Consider the following 10,410-nt stretch of genomic DNA (forward strand, 5'->3'; position numbering starts at 1 on the left):
ATAGTTAGAAGCACAGGCTGTAGATGGGAGAAGCACAGATTTCTTTTGTCAAATACTGCACCTTTTCTACCTGAAGTCAGACATTCTGCTGATGCCTGGCTAATTCCAGTGGATCTACAGAGCAAGTGGAAGCTCCTTAGGGCAGTTTCTCTGCACAGTAGCTACTGTAATGGACTCCTGAACCCAATTTATGTTGCTACTGCCTTCTCCCTTGGAACCAGCAACTCAGTGCCCAGGCAAAAGAAACACTAATCCTGCTGCCCAAAGCTAATGAGAGGATATCTGTTGGTTTTAACCAATTAATAGCGCTGTTCTGTACACTACTGACCATCATGGAAGTCATAAATTCCTATTTAGAGTTCCTTAACATCTTTGGCTTTGTGACAGAATTCAGCTGCTTTTTGGAAACTTTAGTGACTTTATGTCAGCACTCTGCTTTTTCTGGGGGGACATTTCCTTTGTAATTAGACAGTCAATCTTTTCTCAAATGACATAACCCATGATTCCAGAGCAAGAAACTGCAATAACAGGCTGCTAATAATTTTGTTCACCCTGCTGGAAAGGGAAGACACACAGCAAGCAACACCTGCACTGCTCCTGCATGCTGCCTGTCAGGACAGCTGGGAATCTCTCTGGGATAAGGAATAGGAAAGGGCAGTGCAGAAGACCCTGAAAGTCAGTGTTTCTTTCCTGGCTCCACAAGAGAAACAGACCAAGAAGATTAAGCTTCTTGCCTTGTGTAAGGAAAGGGGCTGCACTTACCCCAGGAATGGAGAAACCAGCTGCACGAGCTCGGCCCGGGAGATCACCTCCTGGTTGAAAATAACCAGGCAGCGCAGGAAGTTCTCGTATGCTTCTGTGCTACGCAGAGCTTTGCGGACCTGAGGGAGGGGAGACAAGAGGAAAAGAGGAACTATCAGGGTGAGACCAAGCAGGGGGAGGTCCAGGAGACCTGGATTTGACACTGTGCTTCCCACCGAGGCGCACAAATCTTAAAGTGAGCTGGACAGAGGGAACTTGCCCTCTACACAGGGCCAGAGAAACAGGTACTGATGGGAGCCATCCCCACGCTGGGATCCCCTGCAGTGTCAGCACTGGGGCATTACTCTAAGAAAGGAGCTGCAAGTGAAGAATTAAATTCTTCAAAGAACTCTGTAACAGCTGGATTACAAAACACTGGAATCGTGGACAACATCAGTTGTAACTGCAGCATCACAAACCCACCCAGGCTGCTTTTAAACTCCAGAGAGTATTTCAAGCAGGGAGCACGGGTATGAGACCCATGCCCTGGGTGACATCTCTCCAGCCTCTGCCTCCTTCCAGCTTGGATTATCACAGACAATCCTCCTTCTGCAACCTTGATCTTCACAGAATAAGGAAGCCAAACTATTCATCCCAACACCATTACCTTTCCCACAGGAATAGTAAGATCTACACATCAGACTGAGATCTATCATTGTTAAGTTATTCATCATTATGGTTATAATTCCACAGCAGGGATTTCTAGGTTTACCCATGTTAACACCTACACATCCTCCAAGCAATAAATTGGTTCCCAGTTACCATTAGCTGGTTCCCATCACGCTGCAAAATTCACCACATCAGCAGGGAGCAATCAAGACTGTAATCAGTGTGCGAATTTTGCTTAAAAGGATGGTTTTAAGTTCGTTCCATACTCCCCTCTGAGCTATAAGGGAATGTATGGACATCTCAGAAAAGACACCAAGGTACCACTTGGAAACACCCCGTATCTCCTTCACTTGATCTGTGTGCTAAACCAGCAACAGGTAACAACTGTGCAATTAATTAGATTAATCTCTGAGGGGAAAAAAACCACCAAAAACCAACCCAATGTAAATATGAATCAGTTGCTTTGTAAACTGAGTTCCCCCACTGCAGCCAGCTGGTTGTAGATGGGTACAAGCTGTGCCGACACAGCAAGACATGCCAAGCACATCATCAGCTGTACGGGGATTTCATAAAGGGGAAAGCAATTTGGAGTGTGGGTTACAAGAGAAAATTCCCATTCCCTCAAATAAACTGCAGCAGCAGCAGGTGGGAAGTTGGAGAAGGAGTTTTGGGGAAAAGACACATGTAAAAAATATCACCAATTTTTAAAAATTTCAATGGATCTGACTTAGAGGTCACAGGATACATCTGAGGTCAAGCTGAGAAATGTTATCAGGGGGGTGTAAATCTCACACACTTCACTGTGATAGAAATCCAGATGTGTATACAGGCAGGACCTACATCAAGGACACGCAATATCTGCATCCCACCTCTCACCTTCTCAAAGAAGAGAGATTCTGTCCCCACACCATGTTTGCTGGCTTCTGCCAAAGACTGGTCTTTTAAACCAAGCAGCTTTGGTTTCTTCTGTTATCAAAAAAAGAAAGGCAATTAAAAATAAATGGGGTTGTTTAGCAAGTTGAGATCATTCGATTATCTATCACACAAACGCCAGCTCCCTGACCCCACCATGTGCTTCCCATTAAAGGAAAGGTGGCTTTTTTGAAGGCCAAATCTATTAAAACACGTGCTACAAGTTAATTTACTGAATGTTAATAAGTAGCATACCACTCCAAATATTTGTAATACATTGTTGCACACTTTCCTGTAACTAGCTGACTGAAACAATCACACTACAGCACATCTTATTTTTATAACCAGTTTGGAAAACTGCCAGAAAAAGTGATTTTCCTATCACTCATCCACTTCTGTAAGTCTTACACCTCCCCAGAATAACAATTTTTTCCTCTCTTGCATTCTACTGCAAGATGTTTTGTTTTCCCCATACCACCCCTGCACTCTCCATCCTCAGAAAGGCTGAAAGTTGCCTCCAACACATGCTTCATTTTGGTGCTCTTGATTTGAAGGGGAGGAGAAAGGGCAGAAGGGGATTTAAATCCCTGGATTTAAATGATACAATCACACCTGCTAATGCTTTTCATGACAAAGGACGATATACTGGCTTCAAAAAAAGCAGGCAAATTTATCCTTCATGCACAAAGCCACCTGGCCACAGGACAATTTTTGTTGCACTACAAAGCCTCGCTGCCCTCACAAATTGTGCATCATTTGAAAAGGGCAAACTCTGCTGAGAGAATAATCATTCATCATTGTATTAAAAGGCTTATCACAGGAAAGATGAACAAACATGATTCTACTGCATCTGCTCCAAGTTCTACTACAACAAAGCTTTCAGCCACACCTTTTCAGCTTGACTTTTCCTACATGCCTTAGGAACATTTGCTACAAATTTTGGACAAATACATTCTGTGGCAGTACTGAGACTTTTGTCTCCACATTCCACAAATCCCCCTCATTAACCACTGCTAATAAAACTATGTAGTTCTAATAAAGTGATGAAAACTTTGTTTTCCCAAGCCATTAAAGTAACTATATCCCACCCTCAGGAACAGATACCACCACTGGTTTGCAAAAATCAGAGGCAAAGATCTGTGCTTGGAAACAAGGACTTCTGAAAGGTTTAAAGACAAACACTATTTTCCATGTTCTCAAGCTGCAGCCTGTGCCACAAAAATCGCAAGGACTTGGAAACCACATCCTGCTCTGCCACAGCCTCCTGGGACAACCAGGGCTCTGAAGGAGCAGCACGTGCTCTTACCTTCACCGGAGGGGTTGCCCCAGTGCTCGAGTGCCGTCGGATCTGGCAGCCGTTCTGGTTGGGTCTCTGCTGCTTGTTGTTGAGCTGTGGCTTCTTCACTGTGCCCCCGTGGTCATTCCTGACCGATTCCACTTTCTCTGCAGTTGTCTTACTTAGCAGCTTGTTCAGAGACAAACCCGTAAGACCATTAGGGCTAAGTTCCACACAAAATGTCACAGAATGGTTTGGGTTGAAAGGGACCTTTAAGATTGTTCCATTCCAATGCCATGCCATAGTCAGGGACATCTTCCACTATTCCAAGTTGCTCAGAGTTCCATTCAACCTGCCCTTGAACACCTCCAGGGATGGGGCAGCCGCAGCTTCTCAGGGTAACCAGTGGCAATGTCTCACCACCCTCACAGGGAAGAATTTTTTCCTGACATTTAATCTAAACCTACTCTCTCTCAGTTTGAAGCCATTCCCCCTTGTCCTGTCACTCCATGCCCTTGTAAAGAGTCTCTCTCCATCTTTCTTTGAGGCTCTCTTCAAGTACTGGAAGGCCACAATTAGGTGACCCCCGAGCCTTCTCTTTTCCAGGCAGAACAATCCTAATTCTCTCAGCTGCTCCTCACAGGAGAGGTGCTTCATCCCTCTGATCATCTTGGCAGCCTCCTCTGGACTTGCTCTGACAAATCAATGTCCTTCCTGTGCTGGGGACCCCAAAGCTGGATGCAGCAGTCCAGGTGGGATCTGCTGCTCCTCCTAGCTCTAGATGACCAATGGATTTTACTGCAGTTACAGCAGTAAAACAACAGTAACTTAAAACAACCCTTTCAGGCAAAGGAATTGCATTTAAAATAAAAGTTATTTAAGAGACAAGTTGCAGCCAGAAAACACAGTCTACCCCCCTGACCTCATTCCTACACCCCAAGAAAGAAACAGCAAAAGCACATTTTTCTGAACACTGGCTACATACAGAACACTGCATTAGTTATTTCAGCCTGTCTCCAAGGGTACTCACCACAGAGCTGTTGGCATCAGGCAGGAACTGCCCAAATTCCGAGAGCAGATCCTCCTGGTTCTTGAAGAGGCGAGCTACCTGGGCATACACCTCCTGCTCCGTCAGAGCCGGCGTGTAGTTCCCTCCTGCCTCCTTGGCATTGCGCTGCTCTTTCTGCCAGAGGAAAGAGGAGACGTGTCAGAAGAAAGGATGCACAAACTATTCAAGTGACAAATAAAAAATAAAACTCTCAGTGATACAAATAATGAAACAGCAAAGGTCTCAGCTTCTTATGTAAAGCATCATACTATATTAATAGTATGACTCTCATATATTCTAAGTACCTATACTTATATATACTATAAATATATCCTAAATGCCCAACTGGCCCTGGAACAGTAAGACACTGATCATAGAAGTGGTTGCTTTGCTTTTAACACAGAGCTACAGCCACATTGTCTCATCCTGACACATGCTCATAGAAAAATGCCAAATCCAGTTCTTTTAAAAACAAGCATTTCAGACACTTCCAAGCAAAGATGAGGGACTGAAATCTATTACTTCATACTGCTGCGTAATCTTTTTAACTTGCAAGAATCCTGCTTAGTTCAAGCAGAATTCAAGACCAGGCTGGACAGGGCTTGGAGCAACCTCACCTAGTGAAAGGTGGCCCTGCCCATGGCAAAGGGTTGGACTAGATGATCTTTAAGGCCCCTTCCAATCCAAACCAGTCTATGGTTATTTGCTGGCCACTGCTAATACAGCACAACACCCAAATGCAAGTTTTGGACACCCCCCCACAAAGCAAAGCAAGAGAAATAACCATACGTAGACCCAAACTCATATTTCTAACACTTGCCTGATACGTGTGGAGAATCTCCAGGAAGGCTTTGTAGATGTCCGGCTGTCCCTGGAACCGATTCTTGATCTTGTTGACGTAGTTGATGGCATGATTAAACTCCACGGGCTGATTGTTCTGCAGGGATGGTGTGGTGCCCAGAGAGATTGTCACAGGTGTGTGAGGCTGGACCGGTGGCGAGCGTGGTGATGCATACGGCGGAATCGGGGGGGTCTGCTGGTTGGCAGGAGTATGTGCCTGCAACTGCGATGGCTGAGGAGAAAACAAGCTGTGTTAGGAACAAGCAGATCCCCTTATGGTTGGGATAAAGGCACTTTTAAACCACTTAGGGATAGATAAATATTCAGTGGGCCAGCAGAGACTAAACCGCATCAGGGAGACAAAATGCCTGGGCTATTCAAGCTGTTGTTATTAAGATGATTTTCCTTGCTAATTGCTTTGGACTGAAACCTGACAAGGGACACAAACTACCTCAAAAATTTAACAGAGCTAAAATGCGTAGGTACAACCAGCTCCAACACTACAAGTGATTTTGCCACTAGAAGAATTGTGGGATATATAAAGGCAATAGCAAGGGAAAACTGGAGTTTCTTGAGATGAAAAGCAGGCAATGAGTAATTCTTTTGAATACTCTTAATGGACATCAAACAGCCAGGTGAAAATTTAGTTTTGAGGTGGCAGTTTTAAAAGGAAATGGAAGTACTTATTCCCCTCATGTTTTAAATTTTAAAACTTGTATTACACTGAGTTTTCAGGACTGAGAATGTAAGTAACCATCTTAGAATGGCTATAAATATCCTGTTACAAGGTCCTGCCCTGCTCAGCTGCAGCTTCACCTGCCTGGTAGGGACATCTCACCTCATTGTCTAGCCTGTCCCTCAGGTTCATTTAAAAGTTTTAGCAAAGATAGTTCAACATTTTGCAATTTGATGAGGAGAAAACCACGTATACCATGGTGCTAAGAAGGAGCCAGCTCTTCACTGAGAGCATGTACTACTTCTTAAGAAAAAGTCCTTGAAATTTGACACAGGCAAGTTCATTCTGGAATGATCTGCAGAGTCCAGCTTGGCAAATCTTTTAGCAAATCTTTCAGCATGTTTTTGTTTGCCATTTCTGAGCAGGAAGTTGCATGTCCCAACGATGTTTGTCCAGAGATCAGCTAACTGCCACATTTAACTGCTGCTTTTTAACTGCATATTACCTTTTCCTTTAGCTTTTCCAGCCAACTGTTATTTAACAGTTTAGGGATTAACCCTTGAAACTTTGGAGATTCCCTCCCTAAGGCTCTGAAATATTTTCACATTTTGAATACATGATATTTTATCTGGAGTAATCTCCTTGAACATCTATTATCCTGTTCTGTTTCACATAATTACATCTTTTGGACAGTAGCATCCGGATTGTATCTAAATCGGAGGCAAATTTCCTTTGTTACTGAAAGGTCTCTGTTCTGGGCTCACACACCAATACCTACAGGCAACATCATGGTCATCTTGCCTAAACTCTTGCACTTTAGATGTTGCCAGTCACTCCTGAACCCTTCCAGCTGATGGCTGAACCAGACCCCTCTACAAAAACTATCCAATCTGAAAACAAGACTTCAAACAATGCAGAAGCCACCAAATGAAGGTTTCCTAAAAGCTTAATTGCCTCAAGCATTTGAAACCAGACACACTCACACCAAGAAGAACATCTTCACCACAACCTCTGTTTTATGGGCGATTTCTTGGGACTTTAGGTTTAAGACAATATACACAAAAGCAGGCAGATAATGTGTGCCCAGTGATTTAACTAGGAACCTTTTCCCTAGGGTTGCTGGATCACTTCTTGAATAATGTGTGTGCCATCTACCAGATGCTCTGACTGTCTTTCAGTTCCCCACTGCCAGCAACAAGGCTTTTCCAAACTCTTAATCTTTTGGAAAGCTTATTTGAATTGCTGTCAAATTAACTATGACTGCATCTTCAAGTTTGAAAATGAGAAACTATCCCAGCAGCACAAGGGAAACACGTGAAGGTTCACAAATACTGGGGAAAAGCAGTGTCTAAGTTAATTTTTCACTCTCTAGCTCCACACCAGCTTCAGCTGGAGGCAGCAGAATCCCTGTGCTCTTAGTGCAGGTCACCCAAAGCCTCTCACCTTGCTGATTTTGGCAGGTGTGGGCTGCGGCGCCGGCTGTGCTGGTGTCGGAGTCGACTGCGCCGAAGGCTGCGACGGATGCGGCGGCTGGGGCTGTGGCTGGGGCTGCAGCCCATGCGTGGGGATCTGGTGAACCTGCCCCGGGGTTGTCACGTTCACCATGTCGTTGGTCTGCACCTCAATCTTGTAGCCAGGTGGCAAGAAGGTGTTGAAACCCATGATCAAGTCTGGGTGGCCCTTGAAGAGCTGCGATACACGGCTGATCACCCCTGGAGTGTCGATGCTGAGGAAGGAAAAAGATCACGATGTCATGATCCTCTGGGACCTTGCAGTGGGACAAGGCTCTCCACAGAGGAACCCTCTACTGCACTTTTTTCCCTTATCACCCCTAACCTATGAAACAATGCAAAACTGAGTCCTATAAACACACTGCTCAAGATTGACATTAGCATTATTTTATTAGCCCAAACAGCGTTTTATATCCACGAGATCTAGTCCCAAGTCTGACCATTATTAATGGGCAGACAACCAGATGAATGACTGATGAATGTCAGATGAACCAGATGAATGTCAAGACTGAACTTGTGAACTCCCAGTCTAAGCAAAGATTCAGTATAAATGAAGGGATGCATTTAATTTTTAGAAAATAAAGCACACAACTGCTTTTACATCACTGTCCGGGTGTGTTATTCTGTATACAAAGGACAGAATTTAGATCCTGCCCTGTGCTCCCACGTCCACATACACTAACTCTTTCTAACCTGGAAGGAAGAAGAAAAATGCAGCTTGTTACCTTTGAGATTTAAATTCCTTCATAATATCCAAGAAGTCATTGTAGACCTGTGGCTGACTACCAAACTGTAGCTTCACCTGGTCAAGGTAAGACAATGCATCCTCCACCTGGAGACAGACCAGACAGGTAATATTAGCAGAGTAGATTTGATTTCACCTACCACTGTTCTGTAAAACGCTCATTATTTGAAAACACAGCTGTTAGCCCTGAGCCTGGGCAGGGAGTTAAGGAGCAAAAAGCTCACGAGCCTGGTTAGTTTACTACCAGCACTTTTGTTTGAATAAAAGGTACTCACTCCCCACTCCTGGCCCATGAGATAAAACAGTACCAAAAAGAGACAAAAAGGAAAAAAAAAAAAGCAACACAGATCAGCAGAATTACTCAGAATAAAAAAAAAAAAAAAAAAAAACCACCAAAAAAACCACTCCAAATTTACCATGACTGAAGTGACTGCTAGGATAAACAGAACTAGACTGAGTATTTTTCCTGCATTCATATGTGGAAATTATTATGGAAGTCTAAGAATAAGCAGAAAGTGGAAATGACATATTCAGTGTAGTAGATGTCTGCCAGGTACACGCTTGCACTTCTCTCAAAAAGCCAGACATTTCAGTTCGACATAGAAGGTTTCGAAAATGGCAACTGTGGGCGGCAAATTGTTTTACACCTCAAACAGCAAGAGGTTCATGATTCGTGCACCAACAGCCAATTTTCAGAGGTACTGAAAGAACAGCCACAGCCTAAAGCGAGAGCTCTGCATCCCTGTGCCTCCAGCAGCCAGGCCACGCACTCAGCAGCTGCAAGAGCTACACACAGGGCCGCGCTTTCGTCTGAAATTGAACAACGGAAGAAAGACTCATGTATAGCCCCAACCCTGCACTAGCAAAGGATTTTCCATGGATTTCACTGGAAGAAACACCCTTTTTGAAATTGGTTTTCAGAGACTTGTAGAAATGAAGTTTCCCAAATTCAGCAAAAGGAAAAGGGCAATGGTTTCCACCAAAACCAGAAAAGACTCGCACCGTATTTGGAAGGAGCTGAAACAGGCATCAATTCGTATGTATGTGCCTTCTCCAAATGTAGCAACTTAAAGGGGTTATTTTTGGTGGACTTCTCTCTTTGTTTAAGGATTTTACAGCACATAATCTGAGAATAGAGCCTTCCTTACTCCCAAATTACTCCCACACAACCACCCACATATGCCATGTGTTCAGAAAAGCACCAAATGTTTTGGTAATTTAACCCATTCATCCAAATACTCTAAGCAATACATTTTTCCTTTTCCTCCCTGCCACAAATCTTTTCCTAGCAAGTCCAATTTCTTTGTATTATGGTATGTGAAACCACAGGGTTTCAGCAGAAGGAGAAGCCCATTTCTGCATTCAATAGACTCCCAAACACGAGAAGCATCAAATCCTTGTCAAGAAAGCTTTTAGGAAGTCACCAGCAGGGAGGCAAAAAGGATAGAAAACGGGCCCTGGCCGCACAAGGAATTTCGGGAGAGGATGGTTGACATCGGGCAGCACTGCTTGACGTTACCTTGAGCCTCTGGAACTGCTGCTGGCCCTGCACGGGCACGGCCGGGGGTGTGGGGTGCGTGTGGCTCTGCACCACCTGGCTGCCGTGGGGCTGCACCGGCGCAGGGTGGTGGTGGCCGCTGTGCACAGCGGCGATGGCCGGCCCATGGCTGCCCGAGCTCTGCGGCACGGCCGACACCTGCCAAGGCAAACAGCACGTCAGGCACGGCCACGGCGTCGTGGCAGAGAGCCTCCCAGGCTTCCCAGACACGGGAACACAACTAAGGAAGCAGAACACAGCTGGTTTGAGCTTTAACCATGACTGCTGACAACCTTACTCAACAAACTCCAGACAACTCTCATCCTATACTCCAAGTACAGGAAAGCCCTCCCTGCAAACGCATTCCAAACACAGGCTGTCCCCGGCCTGCACGCTCACTGGCTGTCAAGTATGTCCCCTGACATAAAGACCTGAAAAAGGAGGGTAAAATGGGT

General features: G+C 44.8%; 1 protein-coding gene across 1 annotated transcript in view; it reads right to left on the minus strand.

Annotated features, from left to right (window-relative positions):
* SIN3A (SIN3 transcription regulator family member A) overlaps nucleotides 1-10,410 on the minus strand; it is a 30,356-nt gene that overhangs the window by 11,829 nt on the left and 8,117 nt on the right. Inside the window, exons 3-10 of the mRNA XM_008641944.2 lie at nucleotides 9,938-10,114; nucleotides 8,399-8,505; nucleotides 7,606-7,888; nucleotides 5,467-5,718; nucleotides 4,629-4,781; nucleotides 3,629-3,787; nucleotides 2,287-2,376; nucleotides 763-881 (exon numbers count right to left, since the gene is read on the minus strand). Of these exons, the coding sequence (XP_008640166.1) occupies nucleotides 763-881; nucleotides 2,287-2,376; nucleotides 3,629-3,787; nucleotides 4,629-4,781; nucleotides 5,467-5,718; nucleotides 7,606-7,888; nucleotides 8,399-8,505; nucleotides 9,938-10,114 (1,340 nt within the window). The remainder of the gene's footprint in view (nucleotides 1-762; nucleotides 882-2,286; nucleotides 2,377-3,628; nucleotides 3,788-4,628; nucleotides 4,782-5,466; nucleotides 5,719-7,605; nucleotides 7,889-8,398; nucleotides 8,506-9,937; nucleotides 10,115-10,410) is intronic.

Source organism: Corvus brachyrhynchos, unplaced genomic scaffold (assembly GCF_000691975.1).
Source record: "Corvus brachyrhynchos isolate BGI_N302 unplaced genomic scaffold, ASM69197v1 scaffold309, whole genome shotgun sequence".
NCBI classification, from domain to species: domain Eukaryota; kingdom Metazoa; phylum Chordata; class Aves; order Passeriformes; family Corvidae; genus Corvus; species Corvus brachyrhynchos.